The sequence below is a fragment of the Plectropomus leopardus genome, chromosome 22 (assembly GCF_008729295.1).
Source record: "Plectropomus leopardus isolate mb chromosome 22, YSFRI_Pleo_2.0, whole genome shotgun sequence".
Lineage (NCBI taxonomy): Eukaryota > Metazoa > Chordata > Actinopteri > Perciformes > Serranidae > Plectropomus > Plectropomus leopardus.
In genome coordinates this window covers 5,409,685-5,432,880 of record NC_056484.1, presented here as the reverse complement: position 1 = coordinate 5,432,880, position 23,196 = coordinate 5,409,685, and the positions used below count along the sequence as shown (strand labels likewise).

Here is a 23,196-nt window from a genome sequence, read left to right as displayed (position 1 = left end):
TGGCCGCCTTACGAGTTTATTCTCTTAACTTAATATTTCTGCCCCATAAAGTCAGAGAGCCGTAACTGCAGAAACTGTTGAAGGAGTGTAATGATAATGCTCTGTGTGGTCCTGAATTAATGTCTTTGATTTAAAATCAGAGCACCACCTGTCTGTCCGGGACAAATGACACGAACAAAATTGCTCCAAACAAATTCAGGGACGCCAGATTTATCTCCACAAAGCCTTTTGTTTAACCAGAAATCAACTCTGGCATCCAAACACTCCAAACACGCTGCTCGCTCCTGTTCTGCTGAAAGAGAAGGCAGGGACCTTGAGGTTTCTACAGGCATTCATAATGTTTCATTTCTGTCACTCTTTGTTCTCTCTTTCGCTCCGCAGGGTCTGTGTTTCACCTGGGCTAGACAGCAAAGACACGCAACTCTGAATCTCAGATCGCTCCCGAGGTGCCTCTTAGCATTGTCTCCTCCAGAATCTGCAAATGACAGATGCTACCTCCATCACAGCAACCTGCTGCAGTCGGGGAGACCTATCTCCCAAACCCAAGGTGGCTGTTCAGAATTGCAGATTTGGCCGGGCAGATCTCCGTGCCCAGCCGGGGGTTAGATAGCCTCTTCTCTCTCCATTTCAGTCACTCTGAAGCCAAACATTTCTTTTTTTTATCATAAGCTCCCTGATCCCACTGCTGTGGACTGTATCTCTGCCATCCCCTGACACAGAAAAGCACACACAATTCCCCTTCCTGCGCACACCTCATTGTGCACAGCAGCCCCTCTTTCTTTTTCCCAGCAACCCCTTTGCTTCCCAGGGCTTATCTTCCAACTGGCAGACACGGAAAATCACACCGCACATCACATTGCTCCGGTAGCGAGTCTCTCTTCCCAAATGCTCCCCTTCATCTCGACCACTGTCATCCTCGCTCTGCTTCTCTGTTGCCCTCAGCTCTCACACCTCTTCGGCTGTCACTCCGCATTCATGCATCTGGCGTTCATTAAAATCAATGCGTGCAGGTACACAGAGCTGCAAACCCAGCACCTTCTCACCTGCCTGCAGACACACATCCAGCATGTGAATATATACATTTTTATTTACATTTTTTACATGAGCAGTTCACGATCTACATCGATATTCCTGCATAATGAATCGTGAGGAAATTAAATATGAAACGCAAAGTAATTAAAGTGGAATGTGGATGCATTCATGCATCCTTCACGGGATTTTTAATGGGGACCTGCTTGTTTTGAATTTCGATGGTAACAAGCTTCTCTGATGATTAAATGAAAAATGGCATAAGGTTCTTCATATATTATACTTAAAGGAAGACTTCATCCGCAAAATGATCATTTGTATGCCAGTTACTCACCCCGTGTTACCTTGAATTTGAGAAGCAAACTTTGTTTTTCTTGCATGCCTCAACGGTGAACAAAGACTCCATAGGCCGAGAATATTCTTGATAAATTGAAGTCAGAGAGGTCCTATTTATCAAAAGCAAAACTTTATCAAAACATCCGTTTACAAACTCTCACATAACTTGTGCAGTATAATCCAAGTCTCATTTATCTTGCCGTATTCTCAGTGCCTCCCAAACAAATGCATTTTTTGCTAAAACCTAACAAATCACAAGCAGTCTCATGCTCGGTTGAGTAGCACGCCGAGGCAAATCAAAGGAACTCACAAGCAAACTTCAAGCGCTTACCCATGTGCGCTATTTGTATGCAAAGTGTTTTAAATAGTAATAAGTAGTCTACACAAAAATGATTGTTTGTGACAGTGTTGTAGTCAAGAGTGCCTAAAGTGAGACCGAGTCATGATTAAGACCAGAGTGTATCGAGAGGGAGACAGCTTTGACGAATTAGGACCGAGTAAAGACCAAGTACTTTATACAAAGAAGGATGACGCGTCAGCAAAAATACCCTGAATACAACTGCTGTCATCTTGTGCTGGTGATGTCATTTTGAGTCAGAGTCTGCGCAGCAGCGATTTCTTCCAGTCTCAAGTTTCCACCCATTCAGGCGCCTGCTCAATCGAGCGGTGACCAGCGAGCAGCAGCATTAATCGCAAGGACACACTCCTATTTTATTGCATCAAATAACTAACTAAAACCAAACTCTTTAGAAATATCAATACATGAACGTGCATCAGCATGATAAGAACTACATATTTTACATATTTAACAAAAATCCATGTGTTTGGGGCAGCATTTAAGTCAAGACCACCTAAACTGCAGACTAAGTCAAGATCAGACCAGTGAAAGTCTAGTGGAAAGTCCTACACTGCATGATACACTTTACAAACCAGAGGCGTTCCTCAAATGGATCTGAAAGATCCACATTCCCATTAAAACACCAACAGAAAACAAAATACCACGAGAACTGTCTTGTTTAAATAACCAAAAGGTATTGCAGAGGTGAATTTTATGTGTGGGACTTTCTTTTTTTGTTCTCTATGACCAAACACTCAGAAGCTAAGATAAATTTCATCGATGTTCTTAGAGAAATCCCCACAGTCATGGCCTTGACAGGTCTTGAAATAAAAACCGACTTTTCTTTGTCTGAGACCAAAACAAAACAGAGTAAAAATGCGGTCAAGTCTAAGACAAGACCAAGGCCTTCAAAAAGTGGTCTTCAGACTAAGAATGATCTTGAGTACTGCAATACTGGTTAGGGAAGTACTGAGGTTACAACTGGATAAATTAGACTTGCATTACACTACATCATTTGTGCGAGAATTTGAAAAGAAGTGTTTTAAAATGGCCTTGCTTTTGTTAAACGCATTCCCCTGTATACTGTATACTTCACTTTTTTTCCAACATTGTGGCATTTGAGACATTTTTCTTCTTCTTACTCTGATTGAGTAACTGATATTAAAGTGATCATTCTGTTGGTGAAGACTTCCTTTAAGATGCAGATCCAGACAGAAAAAGTGGAAAAAAAATAGATCTCATGGAGATTGCATGTCCACAGTTGCACAATCTAAAGCCGTGTGAGTAGATTGGCCGTAGGGTGAATGTGAGCATGAGAGACACTGATATATTGAAGATCTGTCTACATGTGCACTCTTTCTCACTCTCACATATTGCATTATGGGATAGGTTACACCCCCCACAGCTCCAGTCAGCATAAATCAATGTAGAAAATGGATGGACATTACACAACAAGACCTCCAACTTTAAAAGCTAAACAACATCATCCGTTATTGACCTTTGCTCCGAAGGCATGAGTGATGGAGGTTGGTGCAACATTTTTCTAAAACATAGGAGGAGGTTTGTAACATAAACACACGTCATTTGCAGAAAACAGTAATGCTGTTGTTTTTCGTGGGAGCACACCTACTATGGGCCGACTATAAATCCATATCCATGTCTGTATATTTTAACAGCAGCATCCTGTTTTATATATTTGCTGGGAAGCATTAGAGAGTCACAGCTGGCAAGTAGCTCCTCAAGAAACTTCCTGTCACAATGCATTAATGATGTGCTACCGAGTGAAAGATTTAACAGATTCCTCCTTTGAAAGTCAAATAGAGTTTGGCATAACATCTTAAGACAAACAGTCGAGCAGACAGATGTGTTACAGTTGGCAGCACATCCTGAAGTATATTAAAAAATGCCTCAGGAGTGCTCACATTTGTCTTATCATTGTAATTTGGGGCTTCACCTGACTGTGGCTGTTTGCACACGGAGTTTGCTTAACCTTATTGTCACCTCATCAAACCTTTCTGTGCACACATTTCATCTGCTGAGGGTGATAACGGCACAGTTTATGACCGTTGGCAGCAATTCTGCACTCATTATAATCCTGTTTGGACAATGGGGCAGCCACAGTGGGTCAGTTACATCCTTGTTTACTGAATTAACAGAGGCCATCGCCTCACTTGGAATGAATGGAGTGTATTCTTATCACCAGTTGTAAACAAAGCAGATGGTTTTATATTCTACATGCGTCTACGTGGTTATTTAATATTCTCCTGTTAGTTGAAACCTTGTGTTAAAGAGGACCTATTATGTTCATTTTCATCTTCATACTGGTGTGTAAGATTTCTACTTGAACATGCTTTAATGTCCAAAACACCTTTATTTTTCCTCATACTGTTCTATATACAATTTCAAACATAGCCAGACATGTTTTAGCCAGAATATGATACAAAATCTTAAGGTGCGGTCAAAAATATAAATTAAATAAAATAAAGTAATGATAAGTTTCTTACCATTGACTTTTGCCCGCCAAGTTTGTGCATTTATGACATCAAGTTGGCACCTTGTGTTATAAAATAACACGGTTATCAGTGTTACTTTACTCGCCTGGCATGCTTTATTGTTAAAAGTTTGCTTGCTTGCTACAGTTGTTAGTTGCATAGACTAAAATGTACAACTACTGACAGTAAATGATTGCTACAAGGAACAAAATGATGAAATATATCATTTTTGCTCGCAACTCGTAAATACGATATTTCTGAGGAGCACATGAAGGCAGCATTAGATGTGATACTGTAGCCAGAAAAAATAAATTGGAAATGGTGCATTCAAAACTGCAGGAAACCTGACATTGTTGCTCATAGAGATAAATTCTATATACATTTGCCTCAAGTTTTTAAACTTAAACCATGTATAATATGAAGATACGTCACTATAACATTACATATAAGACACAAAATATGGCAAAGCACAAAAGGTTCAGCTCCCTGACTTAAATTTCTGACACGAGTGAAGAACGCTAAAAGCATGTAATTACAGCTGAATACTGAGTTAACCTGTTCACCTCTGCTCTCACACTGCCTCTCACTGCTTCAACTTAGCACTTAAGTAGGTGGGTTTCCATCACGCTGATGTGAATGTGAATCATGGCTCACACTGCCTGAGATTAAAATCATTTGCAAGGGTTTGTGGGATTTAGCGCAATGCAATCAGCCTGAGATTTGCCAGGAGACGAGATAAATATCAACTGAACTTACAGAGTAATCATCCCAAAGAGGACAAAAGGAATCCACTCTTAAGTTTACCTTGATGCTCGTACTGATAGTACTTTATCACACTTAAAATGAAATTCAGATTATTCTATTCCAGATTTTGACCTGTGTGACCAAACTTCCAAAATATACAAGCTTGTCACAGCGATGATCAGCGGTTCAATGGAATAAACAGAGACACCCACGTGGTAAACATCCCTTCAGCTATAATTAATTAAAACAAACCACCTAATCTAACATTCTCTGTAACTGTTTACAGTGATTTGACAGAAAGTACTGGAGCGGTTCTTCTCGTAAACCATTAGTTTGTCTCTGCGTTTGTCTCTATTTTTATCCAGTCCAACCTAATGACGTGTGATTTCTCTACTTAACAAATGTACAACATTTCCAGCTTTCAAACTACTCCACAGAGGTGACTGTGTTGTGTCTAGAGCTTAAGGACAGTATGTTTCAACAAATCTGTCCAGGTTACATTACAAAGCAGCTCAGTTGCCAGAAGAAAATGCTGCAGACCACTTTTCTAGACCAACAAGTGACAAAATCGGGGGTAATTTAGCAAGTTAATGCTGCATTTCCAGCAACTTTTGCTCTGGTTTCTTGCTTGGATACTGTATAAAATCAGTCAAAAGGTGTCGTTTTTCCCCCAAAGACATTGCTGAGTTTTCCTGTTTGCATAGTGGCACAAATGGCGTTTTCTCCAAAACATTCCAACTCTGCTGCCGTGATAGCTGCTCTGAAAGCATTTGTTTTTCCCTGAGACATTGCTGAGTTTTTCTGGTGAGACAGTGGCACAAAAAGCAGTTGTCTTTCACTGCGACACAACTGCATTTAGTGTTGAGATAGTGGCACGAAAAGTTTTTACAGACATTGCTTCTTATCCTGCCAAGACAGTGCTACAAAAGTGATTGTTTTCAACCAAGACATCGCTGCCATTAAAAGCGTTTGTTTTTAAGGAGGTATCACTTTTTCTTCTACCAGGATAGTAGTATGAAAAGGAATTATTTCATCATTTCCTGACATGATAGTGCACCTCCTGTCTCATTCTGAACCGAAACCAAAATAGTGCAGCTTTTTCAGTGCTTTTGGCATAAGTGCACGATGCATAACCATGTACAGAGTCATCCCACCTTGTACATTTGTTGACATCACGGCATCCCGAGACGTAAAAAGCAGATGCAGAAGGATACCTAGAGCGTTTTATGTAGCCACAGAAGTCCACTAATAAAGCGGCAACATGTGACGAGGTGGGATGAGAACGTGTTAAACAGCGGCACGAAAAGCAGTTGTTTTTTTTCTCATGATGTTGTTACTTTTACTGCAGTGATAGTGGCGCAAAAAACATTTGATTTCTATGGAGACATCGCTGCATTTCCTGCGTGGTTAGTGCCCCCCAAAGAAGTCAGTAGAATGAAAAGTGGCACAGAAATACCAACATTTTTCTGGCAATTGGTTTGAATAAAATCCATGAAAAAGTCTTGCAAAAGACTAAACTTTGTCTTGATTGGAAAATAATATAAGATTTTCTGAAAATGCAGATATTTTCCTCAGGGCATACAAAGAAAGAGTCAGTTTTCATGCAATAAATTATTGAGAGAATCCAGTTGCCATCCTGAATGTTTGTTTATGCTTCTTAAAACGTAACACCAAAATATCATGTCTTTTATTAGACTGCAGACAACCTCCTGCCATATTTTTGAGGGCACGGTGATTCATCAGCAGGACTTCAGTGTGCCACGCTGCTGCTGACAGCACATACGGCGAGACTTACATTTTATCTAGTGATGATTTATTCCTCTCCGCTTACCTTGCAGCTTAGTCTTGGGGATTTTCCCACAGGGCTTGGTGGCTGTGACAGTGGCGGCGCAGGTCGCATCCATGAGCGCTCGCTTCAGCACACCCGTCCTGTTCTTCTTGCCCGTCGCCAGATCACACTCCCCCCAAGCCTGGAAGTCGTACTTGCATTCCCCTGCAGCACACAAAGAAATCAGATACTTCATTAGGTGCTTTTGTTTTGTGAAGTATCTTGAAGTGTCGCAGAGATCAAGCAGAAAATCTGGTAAAATGACACAATGCAGCATCCTTATTTGTTTAAAAAAAATAAATAGTCAGTGGCAATCAGTCAATGAATCCAACCCCCTTTGAGCCTGAGGAGTTGCGATTCCTACACTCTGAATGGCTGTTTGATGAATGCTTTTAATTTACTTGGCCATTATCTTCCTCCTATCAATATAAACTGTCCACAAAACCACAAGATGCTCTTATTAAAATGAAATAAAAGATGCTTATTGCTTTTTCTAACAGGAGCAGATGGCACTTCACTATTCCGATCCTACACTTCCTATATAATAAAACTCGCCAGCAGATGACCGTAATCAAAAACAGCCTGGCTCCTGTTCATCCTCGAAATAATGTACGGATACAATCTTGGCAGCAGAGAAGCACTTTCAGCAGCACTTCAAATATATTTCACACGTGTTTTCATTTGATTTTAAATTGTATCCACCTTAAAGTCAACCCCAGAGAGATTGCTGCGGAAAATGGCAGCAGCGTATGTTATAGAAATGTGTGTGAGTGTGTGTGTTTGTGTACTGTACGCCCATGTCTCTCATATCTCCCTCCATTATTTTGTTGCCTCTCTAGCTGGGCTCCCTCGGGGCTGTGACACTCATTCGTCAGCTTCCTCTCACATGAAAGCGTCGGACCCCTTGTCACCGCCTCTGAGATCCCCGGGTGCTCATCAGAGGAGAGGAGAGAGGAGAGAAGGGGTGAGGAGAGGAGGGACGGAGAGTCGAGAGAGGGAGTGACAGGGGCCATTGTTGCAAGAATCCCACAGGGACTTCCTGAGCATCCAACTTTAAAACGTTGCACCTCCATAATTTGTCTCGGAGAGCGAGAGAGAGAGAGAGAGAGCTTCCTTGCAGGCTCCTGGGAATTTGACAGGAAGCTCATGTCCTCTTTAAGGTGTCACATAAAGAAAGCAACAAAAAAATGGTTGTACAAGTGTGAACACACCCACTCATCAACAACCCAACATCCAAGCCGAGTCCTGTATAGATTTTAAGTATGATTGGAAAAATATCTGATCATTTAGAAGCGTCTCCTGCTTTTGAAAAATGACCAAATCAATATCAAATACTTGATTTTAAAGGGACAGTTCACCCCTAAGTCAAAAATGCATATTCTTCCTCTTTACTGTAGTGCTGTTTATCAATCTAGATTGTTTTGGTGTGAGTTTCCAAGTGTTGGAGATATCGACCTGAGTGATTCCTGCCTTCTCTCCACTATAATGGAACACTATGGCACTTGGTTCATGGTGCCAAAAAAATACATTTGAAGAACTCAGCAGCAATGTCTCTTTCCAAAAATGAAAATCCGGTTACTCAATATAATCCACAGACCTTGTTGTGAGCAGTTTAATGTAGAAACTATTTTCTTTCATCTGAACTACACCCGCCAAGTGCCTCACAATGTATTTTTTGTTGATTTGAGCACCACATACCAAGTACCATGTAGTTCTGTTATATATATAAGAGGAAAAGAAAAAAAGTGTTTGTGTTTTATCACAAATTGACTGTTCAAAATGGCTTTTTTTTGGAGAGCTGCCATGTTGATTTCTCCCTGCAATTTCATTCCAAAAAAACAGCTGCTATAAACAGCCCACAAACTTCTGGAGTAACTGATAAAAAAACATGACAAAGAGAATACAGCAATACAGTCAAAGGAAATATTAGGAAAAGATGATAGAAATTAGATAAGTGCAGATGAAAAAAAAATAAGCTAATTTTAAAAATTCTCTTGATTAAGATCAAGAGAATTCTAAAATCAAAATATAATTTTAAGGGTTATTTTGAAGGCCTTTACAGATTGTGATGTCGTCCCTGTACTTGGCCACCAACAGATTTTTATTTTTGAAAAGAGAAAAATAAAATCAGAAAATTAGCTGTTTTCCCACTACCATTTAGAAATAGGAAGACAAAAAAAATAGAAAACTTTTTTTTGTTTTATTGATAACATTCTAAATAAATGAGACAACGACTCATTATCCGATTTTCTTTGACATGCTTATAACCGGAAATGGAGAATTAAAATATGTGTGTAGAAATCTTCTGTCTCAGTTTTGCAATGATTTTTTTGTGTAAGTAGAGCACCGTTTGCCTCGTACCAAGAAGTCAGGAGCCAAAATATCTTTGCACTCTTCCTATTTTTAAATGGTAGTAGGGAAACAGTTCCTTTCCCAATTTTTGTTTTCTCATCTCAAAATAAAAATCGAATGGCCGCCAAGTACATGGACCTGATGCCCTCAGCTCTTGTAGAACCATAACTACAACGTAACGCCTCCAAGTAGTGCTTTGTCTTCACCCAGGGAGCAGTTTAAAGGCCAGTATTGGAGAACCTCACAGATGTTGAAAGCATGTTTGTCAGATATTTAGGTGCAATCAATTAAGTGCTTTGAACACAGATAAAATGATTTTAAAATCTACTCTAAAACTAACAAGTGGCTAATGAAGGGACGTTAGGACGGGAGTGACGTGTGTATGACTGCTAAAGCAACACAGAGAAGTTAAAGCTGAGAATATTCTGGGGATTGGATTGAGACCTTTTATGTTGTTTTTTTACGGTTGGATGAATATTTTTTCTCCACAAGACTTTAATATATACAGGTTGTGAAAAGATCATTCTCTTTCTTTCTTTTACGTTTTTTTTAACAGCACTTCTTGTGTGTTTTGGGCTTTGTGTCTTTGCATTCACTGCACAGGTATTTCTATGGTCTATTGTATGGAAACCCATTAGCTGTGGAGTTGCTTACCAGCATCACCTGCCCTCTTTTTTGGGTCATGCTGCTTACAACCCTGCCTTTAGCATTGTATCACACACTCTTTTTAAGTTCAGTTTATATTCTACCTGCATTATTGTGTCGTACTGTGAGTTCCAAAAAAAACACTCGCAGAGAAAACTCCATGTCAAGTTAACACTTTCTACAAGGCTCTTGTAATAGTACCAAAAGCCACATAATGTTGTTCCTTAATGCAATATGTTACCTAACAGTATCTAGCCTACAAGTCTAGAAGCAATAATGACAGACAGCAGCACCATATCTGAGTCCAGATTTGGCTGCGAGGGTTACATTGCAGGGTCTTTTCACACCAAGTCTGACGCATTTTGTGGGGCGTAGGCACAAATTCTTACAGTATTTATCCATCTTTATGATTGCACTAAAATCTTCTTTTCTGTTCTGTTCTTTTCTCAAGTAACTTCCCACAATTTAAAGGCCAGAGGCATGTAACTTATTGCCACTACTCCAAAACTTTTGCTGCTATAATCTATATAGCCAGTTAGCGGGACCATTATTTCCTGCAGTGTGTTCATCACTCGTGACAGGCTCATTGCAGAGCAGCAGGCTCCTGCCTGACAGGCCTTACTGGGGGAACAAAAGTCCCTCAGGCTTGTCACTGCAAGACATTTCAGACTGTGAAGGCTACACAGTCTCAAGCCCGAAAAGCAAATGACAAAGCAGGGTGATTATTCCTGTGTTTTCCATGACGATGTATCACTTCCTCTGCAGACATTTCCGTTGTACCTCTAATTAGCTAGCTTACTCACTCCTATTGTGAAAATGGGACCATTGTTTGCGTGAGTGACAGGCCAGCATACATTATGGGGAGGTGTGGGGTGAGAGAGGCACGGCAGTTAGAAAAAGGGAGGTTTTTTGGTTCTTCTAGTCTCTGCAGATTATTATGTACTTTATTATGTGAAAGAGACCTTTTAGATTAATTTAGAAATGTCCGTGTCCTCCCTCACCTCCAAACTTCTTCTTCCAGTTGCAGGGGATCTTGCAGCGCTGGGTCTTGATGGTCTGCTTGCAGTCGGTGCCGGTTCGTGTTCCCTCCCTGGTGCCGAGTCCACAGTCGCCTTCGTTGGCTACACACACACTCCACTGCCACTCCCCACAGTCCGACTTGCGCTCCTTCTTCCCTGTTGGACCAAACACACACAAGTTCAGTAGTAAAATAGTTAGCATTGTAGCACTCCTGGTTCCCTCATCTCGAATCTTGACTTTCACGTTTTTTTCTAAGACATAAAATATGTCAGTAAATATCCCACTTGTAAATTTTGAAGCTTTTATGTGCCTTGTGTACATAAAATACTAACAAGTACCAAATGAGACCACAGAACGCCATCACACCAAAAAAGGCTTTACAGTCTGCTTGTGTTGGCGACGTTAGCTCATGCAACCATGGTGTAGTTAATTTTAAACCAAACATTCGCTTTTTACTTCCAGTAATTTCATTTAGACTTCAAAATTAATGACAGTGGTGTTAGTTTGTGTATAACAAACTTTTGTTTGCCACAGAGTTTACTTTTTGCAATAATCCAAAATCCAATGGATTGCTTTTTTGCATGCACAGACCTATGAATACGCTAATTATTCGAGCGTTGGCGCGCCTGTAAATGATTATAGATAACATGAGTCATGTTGAACCTTGTTTCTAATTGCCAGCAAAATATCATACCCTCATTTTGCAAGTTGCATGCATCGGTTCCTTACGTTTGTGATGTAACACACACTGAAAGTCGGTTTTTGTTTTCGTCATTGGCACACTGCAGTTCCAGGGCAGAAATGCTCAGCCGTAGCTTAATTTCCCATTTTGCATCTAATGTGTCTTGTAGCATCTTAAATCCTGTCACCATATGGGCATGTTAACATGGTTAAAAACTTGATTTCACTTGAGGGAGTCTTTGAAAATAAATATTCAAGGTGTGTGCCTGTAAAAGGCTTCTCTGATGTTGTCTCATCTTTATTTTTTCCTGAATTTCAGCTGGTTAAAACTTCAGACTTCAGGGATTTTACTTATGCATTTAAGGAGTCAAGTTCCAGTCTCACAGCTGTCGAGTCTGAAGTTCTTTTTTTTATATTTTCAGTCTGATGAGACACAAAAGTTTCACATCTCCAACTCTGGTTATGAAAAACGTTTCTGAGTCTTGTTTTTATTAAAAACAAGAAATGCAAACTGCTACTTGCACTGTCTGTAAACGTATTTACCCACCCTTGGACTTTTTAATATAATTTCAAGGCAAATGTAATGAGTTTAGCGCTTGTGCTAATTTCCAATGCAAATGAACCTTTTTTTCTTGAATTTAAATTAGCTAAATGTTGTTTTCTTTACCCAAGTGGGATTTATCGGACTTATTTTGCCTTGCTTGCAAGATATTGCTATTTGTTTCTGGTAAATTCTCAAAGGAGACCAATTACTTCAACCCCAAAGGCTTTTTTTTTTCATTTTCATATATTTTCAAGAGTAGTGTCCAACTAAAGAAGTTGTTCAGAGGAACACTTCTCACTGCGTAGGACTTTGGGGGGTGATAGTCCTGTTTGTGACTCCATTGAGGAAGTCATTTTTATGTTATTGAGGTTAATTGATGGACACTGACTCATGATTAGAAGCAGTGTCTAATGGAAGTTTGATGTTGAATATCATGGTGCTCCTGTTTCTCATTTATATATAGTGCAATAGTTTTTCTACAGTTGAGGAGTATGTCCTGAGCTCTGCAAGGTTCACCTTGTTTCTCTGCTTTGCCTCCTTCAGCTGCCATCACCGTTAGCACCAGGAGTGCCATCACGGCCACCCTTGTCCACTGCTTCTGTCCATCCATTCTGAAAAAGAGACAAGACGATCATTAGAGGAGAAACCTGCTTTCTTTACTCAGTGTTACCGGTCTGTCTCGATCACTTCAGATTCAGGACTTCAGAGTATCCCCTGTCTACTTATATGTCAATTAACACTCTCCTACATTTCAAAACACAACATTTTGAGAAGTCGTGACTTTTGAAAACTCTTACTGTGTGCCTGGAGTTGACACATTCAGCTGTTTGGTAGGACAGCAGGAAGAAGAGAAAGGCAAGAGTTGTCCCAAGTCTCATGAGATGCAGGAATAGCCTGGGGAATTTCCATCCCTCATCTGTTGTCATTTCCACTGTGCTGGATTCCAATATCAACATTTCGATTGTCTGCACTGCCAGTACACTGTCAGTCACTGCTGAATTTACTGTCAGTCTCTGTGAAACCTTGTCAAGAGTAGATAAAGTCAACACACAAGTTTGATTTGATTCGTTGAAACTCAACACAAATATTCTGTGAGTGACTGAGTCAACACTTGCTCACAACATAGACTGCAGCGTGGAAAAAAGGTCCCACAGAAATATTCAGTATCGATGCTGATGAACACCTGATCGAAAGTACCCTGAGTTTTTGACTGCAATTAGCGCAGAAGATCTGCGATTGTTTTTTTTAGGAGCAGATTCTAATTTTGTCTGTTATCAGTGGGTCAGCCAGTCTCTGTTTATTTGTTTGTTTGTTTTATAAGCCAGTGCCCATGTTGCTTGTTTTATGAGTTAGTCCCAATTTTGTTTTTTTCTATGAGTGGGTCCACGTTTTGCACACAAAAATTGGGATGCACGTCTACATACATGGAGGTGGTGGGATATGTGTTCTTGCCGATGGTTTCACATCATTCAACTGGTTGACAGGTCACAGTAATGACCACAGGAAAACTGCAATGTCCAAACAAAAGGCAGTAAAAAAGAGCACAGCTATAAATTGAACATGGATGTAAACATGCAGGCAATCACGAGAAAGGAAATGCATTGATTGCTATGCACCAAAATCTTGTATTCTTAGGGTGTGACTTTGCTTGTTTAAAGGTATTGGTGAAATGTTTTTTGCACCAACATCATGAAAAGATTTAATGTTTCAACTGTCATACATTTGTTTAGTCATTGTGGGCTTGGTTTTAAATGTCACAGCAATCCCTGCCCTCATGTAAAATTACCTAAAACTGACTCCAATGAGTTTTGCACAATGACGAATACAGATTTTGATTAGAGGAAACAGAAGTATTTAACAAGTATTTGAATCAAATCAACACTTTGTATTAGCAAATACCCAGAATTAAGGTATAAGGGAGGGAAAAAGTTGGATTGTGGCCTCCCTTATTTAGGCCTAAAAATGTTTGAAAAGTGATTTGGGTGCCTTAGTGTGAATTTGTTTGCAAATGATGTCGAAGCCACAAATTTGGAGGTAAATGGCAACTATTCCAGCATCATTACTCTTTTTTTAGCTGCCAGAAGATGCAGAAGCTTGTAGTTTACGACTTGTGTTTTGAGTCCTAACAGGTTTTCTGAATTTTAAAATTGTTGCTCAAAAAGAGATTACACCTGCTGCAAGAAAGCGAGAAAGGAACAAGACTTCTGGGATTATATTGTCACCGCACAATGAATAGTCATAGAAAAAACGTCAGCGGTCGTCTGTCTCTTTGTTTGCACAGAGAGTTTGCTGACATTTTTTAGCTGGTTTAAGGTTTTAAAAATTCAAACATACTCCATATTATTAGAATTACAAGTTCCTTTATTATTTGATCCTCCAGCCGGTCCTGGATCAGCAGAAAGCTGTTACTGTCACTATCATCCGCCTAATGCACTGTGATGAAATTGTTGCAGAACACCCCTTCTCTCGACTTCTCTGCCTTTCTCCCCCCTTTTTTAGAGAGCGAAATCCTTTAGCAGCCAGCGCTCTGAGAGGAAAGACAGCTTGGGACTGAAGCAATTACCAAGTGTTGACGCCTCCTCTGCTGAAATTCCAGTAGTAATGCTGATCTGGACAGGGAAATAATATCCATTTGTCATTTTTAATTAATAATGAGCTGGCTTCTAGCCCATCCTCCCAGCCCATCCTCATCCTATTGTGTTAGGAACTTCCTAACTTTTCAGTTCTCTCGCTTAAGACCTCACAACTTAAACCTCAGTCTGTTTAAAGGGCTGTGGAAGCTTCTGAAATTTAAATCAGGTATTCAAACCTTATATTTAATTATTGGATGTTATTGTAGTGCTTCCTACCTAGGATTTAACGTCTCCCAGCACTTCTTAGAAGCTCATAATGAGCCTTATGGCAGCGCTTGTAGTCCGCCTGCCAGGAAAAGTCGTCTGAATCCTTCACACAATTGATTTTATATTTTACCAACTGTGGCAGCACGCAGGCAAACCCTGTTTTGATTAAATACTCCAGTCTCCATCTCCAAGGTTTTTCTATGTCAACTATTTTTAAGATATTCCAAACTATTCATCTCCATAACCCCAAAAAAGGGAAGAAAAAAAATCCTTGAATCCCAACTGTAAGAAGAACGCACAATGAGTTCTAAGAGTTTCAGAGAGAAAACCCAATGAAAGCGCTCCGATAAGGATCATTTTCCAAGAAAAAGGCATTGTGGCCTTTCAACAGATAAGAAAACCTTTTCCTCAGTTAGTCTCACACACACAGTGATGGGCTCTTGGTGCAGTGCAGGCATAAAAGAGGATGAGGTTGATGACTTTGAATGAGCTCTCCATACAGGAGGGTAAAGAAAGAAACACGTCTTGGAATTGGAGTGAATTAACCATTTCATCTGTAGGTGGAAAATCCTCTGAGACGACAGGTTTCTCCTCCTCTTGAGGTCAATAAATTAAATGGAAGTCTCTTCCAGCTCCTATTTCCAGAGCATGACAGCACCTATAATGGATGACTGGGTGGATCGGAGCATTCGACTATACGAAGCGCTGGGGGTTGCCAACTTAAAGGATGTTTATTTGCGCCTTTCCATAAATGCTCCTGCCTTCTTTTTCCTAAAAACACCCACGGTCAGATGCACCTGTAACCTGACACTTTTTGACAGGAAGAGGAGGACGGTTTTCCCTCATGGTCTCTGGCAACCCAACCGCGACTCAGTCACTTATTCTCCCCACTCAGACGCCTGTAATTTGACTTCAGGAATGAGGTTTTTATATCAGCTCAATTCACCACAGGTCAAATCATCCTTTGCCAATAAAAAGACAGAGTTTTGTCCTGCAGGAAATCTTTTTCTGACCATGAAAATACTGATGGATTTTCATGAAATTTCTATATTTCAGTGTTCTGCTAATACCCAAGTAACCGGACACAAGAGAAAAAAAAGTCATCAATCATCGCTTAACTTGTCCCCAGATTCCAAGGGAGATATTTGATGCAGGATATTGCCATACCTGAAGGTTTAGTGAAATGAAACTCTTCCAATAAAAAGTCATTTAATGCCTCAGAAGCTTAGTATAAGTTAAAGTTTCAAAAGAATTTTTTTGGATGTTCCCATAGTTCTAAAAGAGACAGTACTCGTAAAAAATACTTATAAAAGTTAACGCTCTGTGGCTTTTGGGTGTTTGAGCACAACTCAAATTGCAGTATATGTGACATCCTGGGAACTGTGACTTGTTTTGGGATGTACACATCAATTAAAACAAAAAAATCTAAATTAAAATAGGCCTATTTTTTAACCTTACAGTTACACATTCAATAAAACAACTTTTGGGATAATAACAGTCATAACCATTAGGTCAGATAGATAGATAGATAGATAGATAGATAGATAGATAGATAGATATCACTCTGCCAATTTTCTGAATTAATCATTAGGTCTATGAAATGTAAAAAAAAATTCAATGTTAAATGAAATGTTACGGCAAAAAAACCCCAGCAAATTCTCCCATTTGTGAAGCTGGAACACTTCACATTTTTCCATCATTAATGACTTTGCCCATCAATCGATCATCAAAATAGTTGCCCGTTCATTTTCTGTAGCTCAACTAACCAATTATTCAACTAATCCTTTCAACTTTAATTTAAATATTTGTGGTGTCTGTCACAAAATTGTATTTGAAATTGAAAAACAATGTGTTTGAGAAAAGCAATATAATGCTGAGGAGAAAATAAAGGAGGGGAAAAAATTCCCATTCAGCATCTGTTTCTTGTTACAGTTCTAGGTTTTTGTTTATAGTCAGTCATTTTGAGGATTTTGTTTTGGCATTTTTCTGTTTGTGTTTTTTCTTCTTTCATGATATTTCTTCATGTGTATTTTTTTTTTCTACTTTGCAGGTTCTTTCTTCACATGAAATGCCCTTTTTGCCTTCTGTCTTTGTGTTTTTTCCACCTTAATGATTGTCTGCCCTGTCCTGATTTGTTTCACCTGTTGCTCATCACCCTGCTGTCACCTGTCCCTCGTTTTTTCCCTGATCTCCTTGAGTATTTAGTCTGTGTGCTCCCCTCTCAGTCTGCCTTTGTTGGTCTCTGTGCTCTTTGTTGGATTCACATTTTAATTTTTTGTTTCTTCATTTGTATTTTATTTTGTTTTAAGGGAGTCCAAGTTTTGTTTTTACATGAGGTGTTCCCAGTTTTGTTTGTTTCATGAGTGGGCTGAGTGTTTCAATAGAGTTCCTTACTGAGCGAAGACGGAAATAGGAGAACTGAATGTTTGCAAACCACACACCTTGGGGACTTCTTTAGCTGGAACATCAGAAACATCCAGTGATCAGTGTGGCTCATGAGCCAGTGAGAATTAGTCCTATCAAGCCCTCCATTTGCCCCATTGATCCAGACACAGCTGTGGATTCCTGGTGAAGGGAATGAAGGAGGAGAGCCAATACTGCCCGCAAATCGATGGACCTTCAGTGACTCCTTGTGTGCTTCAGCAAATACACACAAGGCGCTTCTCCACTCTGGAGTGCAGACAAACAACAAAACGCTCTCCATCTCTCTCCTCTCTCTCATTAGCACTGACGTAATTACTGCCGAGCACATAAAGGAGTATCTATCTATACTATCAGATCCTTTGCTCACAAACGCAGGAGGCGATGGAGTCGACGGCACAGGAACAAAGCAGAGCGCAGTTTAATGAATCAATTATAAGACCCAAGAAGGGGTGAAGCACTTGTGTTATTAGCTGTACAGGCTGAGCGAAAAAGATTTCCACCATTACCGCTCTGTGAGATATGGAGTTTGGTTTCTTTCATTTAAACCATTAACATCTCAAAATCCAGTTCTTAATCGGGGAACTTGTCAAAATACATATGGGGAGCGAGTAATTAAGCAACAGCCCCTCAGTGGTGTGTTAATGATGAATATAAGTATTATTATAACACACATGTATGCATTTAAAATCACTTAGCTGCACATGAATTATACATGTTTTTTTAATAACTCTTTGCCCCCAGAGATAACAAATCAAAGAATGTAGTTTCCCAGCTCTCTCTGACTCATCACACAGGACACAATGTCAGACTGAGGTGATCCTTTGTAGGGTTTTTTTCTTGCATGCCCTACATTAAAACACACTCAAAGCTACTATAAAAAATGGCAAAAATACCAATACAAATGTCACTACTGACTGCACACATCAGCTGTTTTAGGAAAAATCTCCACCTTATACTTCCTGCTCACCATCAAACATACATAGTCAATGACTAGCAAGGGAACATAGTGGAGCATTTAGCAGCTAAAGAGCAAGATATTTCCCTCAGGAGTTGGCAGTGACTAAAAAAAGAGTCCTTAAAAGAGTGAATATTGGACTCACATTTGCCAGGGGATGGTGATTTTCTTTATATAAGTGCCGGGAAGCATCCGTACTTATAATTCACTCAATAAAATATGGTGCATATTAAAATCTTGGGATGACATGCTCAGCCAATCATAAAGTGCCCATGAATTCATTACATCCTCGGTGATTAATGGAATGGCAGACGAACATTTAGGGGTTGTGCAGTGAGCTAGACTTACAATAATAACTATTATTCTATTTCTGTAACAGGGGATGAACTCTGATAGCAGGACGGCAATGAGCCACCACGCTCCACCTATCTCATCTGCAAAGTGAAAGGAGGGATGGCAGCCAAACATGTTCCATGACGTAAGACTGATCTTACTGTGCAACACTGAACAACAGGGCAGTGAGGGAAAAAAACCCAACTTCCCAGTGCAAAGCAGAAAGTTGTGGATGGCAAAGTGGAAACATGCTGCACTAAGCATGTTTTGTCTTGTGCAATAAGCTTTTTCCCCCATTCTCCCCGTGGCCTTCCCGTCTTTTCATAGCATTTTTAGTTTCGTCGGTACATTGCACATGAACATGCAATCGAAAGGAAAGGGTGGTTCAAATCTCACACCCAGAGTTCTCTTCCAAGTGGTAAACAGTGGTCTCAGGTGGAAAAGACCACTCAGGTCACAGAGGTCTGTCCGACCTGGAGAAGAAAGACCTGACCATCTTCACCTTTCTCTTTGCTGTGTGGAAGATAAGGTACAAAGCACAGGCCCAGAGGAAAACACAAACACACACAGCTGAGGTAGAGTCAAAGTCAAGTCTTGCAAATCTAATAGTAATGCAAAGGACTCTATGCTGAGGCAGAAGTGCACCAAAAAAACAAGTCCAAAAAACAACCAAGGAGCTTCTGTGTGCAGCTCACAGTACCTGCACATACCAAAGTCCACGACTTCAAATGAATGCTTATGTCCAGACCAACCTCCACAATAAAATGTCGGCATTGTGCGTTTCTGTAAACCACAGATATGTTACATTTGTGTGTTTGTGTGCGTTTTCCTACTAAGTTATGTTGGATATTCAGAGAACAGAAACAAAAAGAAAACGCATCTTATTGACAGAGTTTTCTTTATGTTTCACTGTCTGTTTATCTTTAGTTACAGACAGAGGATACAGCACTATGTCCTTGGGAAGAGTCAGGCAGAAAAAATCCACTTCTGAGTGGCTTTCCCATCTCGGTAGTTGTGTTTCAGAAGAGAAGCGAATGCCTCACCTAGACACAGGGCATATTGAAAGGATTGAAAGGAGGTTCTCGGTTTGTGTTTTTCCTGGAGCTGAGCTTTTGAGAGATTCCTGCGCAGATGACATGAGAAGTGTATTGACTAGAGGGGGGGCTTTGAAAGAGTCAGACAAGGATGTAAAGTCAAGCATAAAGCTCCAATATGCAGCCACAAAAAAACAGCAGGTTACTGCTGGGGGGACAAAAAGCATAAACAGCTGTGTGTAGGGTTACAGCAGGAATGTAGATAAATATATGGTAAATCATATAAGAGGACGCTTAGAAAACGCTGCTTGTGCAATAATAGCTCCGGGTTTGATAATGACTTCCACTGAAGAAAAGTGAATCATTTCTCATGGGGGCCACAGGACGCCTTAATTGAAGCACACCACCATTTCTCATGTGTTTAGGTGCAGATGATTAGAGGAAAATGCCACACATTTTCTGACTTGTGTTTTTTAAAGGTCAGACAGTGGGGGAGAGAGTGTGTGGAGAGGGTCCCCGCTATCTCTCAGAACAGCCCTGGAGGAGCCCCCAGGGAGCCGCGCTCCGGAACAAAAACAGCATGTGTGACACTTTGTGTGTGTGTGTGTGTGTGTGTTTGTGTTTGAGGCCAAGTCTTGAAAAGTGAGCTCAGTTTGAACAGCGGTGCAGAATGATGGACTTGTTTAATGATAAAAACACAATAATAAGGATGACAAACAATGGCTCAGTGAGAGCATCGGAGCTGAAACAGCTGAAATTGAAGACTTCTGCTTATGCATGAATGCCTCCATTACGCTGATCATATTATATCTACGCCTCCAAACACCCACTCATTCGCTTATCCGCCCATTCATCTCTGTGCCCCCTTTTTCTTTATTATTAGCTCTAATATGAGGACATTATGAACCTTGTGCTGTCACTGGTATGACAAACTCCAGTAGTTATCAATTACCCTCCCTTTTTTGGTTTATAAAACTGTACTACCTCAAATGAAGACTGAATTCAACTTTCCTCTTAAAGGCAACTCCACTCCCTCTTTCGCTTTGTAATACTTCAGCCATGTTTTCACATGAGAAACTGCACAAAGAGAGCCAGGGGGGGCCACACGAGTGGATCAAACTTTCAATAAGGGCTTCTTTTCAGTGGAGACAGGTTGGTAAAATACCAAAAAAACAAAACATGTTTTTAACACTGACTCAAGGGGTAAACATTTCAAACAACTATTAAAGAATGTTCAAAGTTTGGGAGCTGTGAATGAAAGCAAGAAAAGTTTTAAAAGTTTGCTACTGTCTGAAGTTGTTTTCTCTCTATTTTAACAAGTGGACCTGTTTTCAGTTTTATTCCCTTAAGTATGATTAATATATACATCATATCACCGTAAAAACATTGGCGATTGATACATTTGAACTTGTTCGGGTAAACAAACTTCAAAACGCATGTACATCAAAAAGAGTTTCAACAAAGGCTGCTTTTCTTGGTTGCCGAAAAGTTGATGCTTAGGTGCCTCAAGCTGTCTATGGTAATTATTTTGTGGTAATTTAATTTGTTACAAAATAAACTAACCCACTTATACAGAGATACCGTGTCAAATCTAATGTGGATACTTTGGATGTTTTTGTTCCTATTCATACTTGTATGGAGTATATCTTCAAACCTATAACAACTGATTTTTTTGGCCACTCAGGGGCAAAAAAACAAGCTGATCACAAACTATTAACATATTGTCATTTCTTAAGTTGACTTGATAGCAAGCAGTTGCTTGTTTACACATCTAGCAGTTACAGAAAGGCATCATCATTCATTTGGAGTCATGTTTACTTTTTAAGAGGTCCAATATTCACTGTCTTTTATCTCCGTTTTGGTTTCCACCAGTGCATGAGGGAAGACCGTATGTTTCTCTAACTTCAGCTAGTAGCTCACTGTGTTGGTCTGTTGATTGATGATGAGTGGGTAGTGTGCATTGGATTTTCATAGCTTTTTCACTGAAAAAGCTATGAAAATCTGATAAGCAGATAACGACGCTACGAAGCAGAAGGAATAAATAAATCAGTGAAGTTGTGGACTGCAAAGCTACACAATGAGCTTAAACTCAATATAATGCTGCATAAAAGATGAGGGGGGCTGCGGATTCAAGTGATAATTCTCTGTAGGTTTATCACTACAAGCAACCCTTTTCATTTACACTATTTATGAAAAATATCAATTATAGCTGCTTTAAAACCAGTGTTTCAAGACTCAGACATAACTTCTGCGCTAAACGGCCACAGACAACTGCGGTACCATTGAGGATCCACTTCAGCTCCCAGCAGTAAATATGACGGTTGGGAGGTGAGTTTACCGTCCTCTTCCTGCCAACATTGAAACTGAAACTAAAGACTCCTCTGGGTCCGAAGCTAAAGTCTGTCAAATATCCAACTCAAAACCAACTTCGCTGAGGTGCAGCGGTGGCAGCTGGCCTAACCACAGTGTTTTGGACTGGATTGGAGTGTGGCCCAAGAGATTATTATGCGCAGCTGATGTGCTTGCCGTGCATACAGTCTGCATAATCACAAAAAAAGAGCTGTACAAGGACGTCCACACAGGGATCTATGCAGAGCGCAGACATCGGTGGATGACAACATTTAAGTCATGCAGACGCGCTAAGACACAAAGACGTGGAAACAATGGATTTGCCTCAAGGGGGCTCAATAGCGGCTCCCATTTCATGGTTGCCCCCATTGAACCCTGTAGCATTTTAATTCAGTTAATTTTCAGCTGAACACTAGAAAAGCACTATACAAGTGAAGTCCATTTACCATTTTAAAATATTTAACAATTCCATGTTAATTGGCAATAAATTATGGAAATAATACTGAATGTAAAAAGAAATTTACATGACATTAATAGAATTGGATTCTAAAATGGATTATGCATACAATAAAAAAATAGTGATTGGTAAAAATGTTTTTTGGGAAAAAAATGTCAAGAATTAAAAGAAAATAACAACATAACAAATAATAGACTTCTGATAAGATAAGATGGCCTTTATTGATCAAACCCAGCATGGAAATTCACTTGTTACAGTGGCTCAAATGTTGCATGGTTTGGTTGAATTTTCATTCATGAAATGAAAAGATCACAGACTCATGGGGGGACTGTCTCATACCCACACAAACCGACATGAAGCATGACTCGAGCTGCAATAGTATTCATGAGTATGTGGTTTCCCCGGGTACTAAATGTCAGGACTAAAAGGGTTCACAGGCCGCACACTGATAGATGTGGCACATTAAGAGAATATGCTGAAAAAGGCAACACAGTGTGAACATTTTGAGTCAGCAGGTTTGATCATTTGAGATCATGCTGATAGGAATGTGTTGTGTTCACACAGCTTTCATCCTGACCATTAATTTCTGTTTCTTTTAGGAAAGAAAAGCCACAGCTGAATTACCTGTGTGCAGTGTGGCTTCGGGGGACGTCTTATCACCGCTCTTTGCCTTCGTGCTTTTTTCTCTGTTTGAGTGCCTTTTGATTGCTAGAAATAGATGGGTTCGTCCCCCTTAGATCCTGACTATCTGGACACCAGACCTTCGCTGCTGAAGGAGCGATATTTTTTTTTTTTT

General features: G+C 40.0%; 1 protein-coding gene across 1 annotated transcript in view; it reads right to left on the bottom strand.

Annotated features, from left to right (window-relative positions):
• ptn (pleiotrophin) overlaps window positions 1-23,196 on the bottom strand; it is a 54,296-nt gene that overhangs the window by 5,333 nt on the left and 25,767 nt on the right. Inside the window, exons 2-4 of the mRNA XM_042511449.1 lie at window positions 12,525-12,619; window positions 10,765-10,938; window positions 6,770-6,931 (exon numbers count right to left, since the gene is read on the bottom strand). Of these exons, the coding sequence (XP_042367383.1) occupies window positions 6,770-6,931; window positions 10,765-10,938; window positions 12,525-12,618 (430 nt within the window). The 5' untranslated portion in view covers window position 12,619. The remainder of the gene's footprint in view (window positions 1-6,769; window positions 6,932-10,764; window positions 10,939-12,524; window positions 12,620-23,196) is intronic.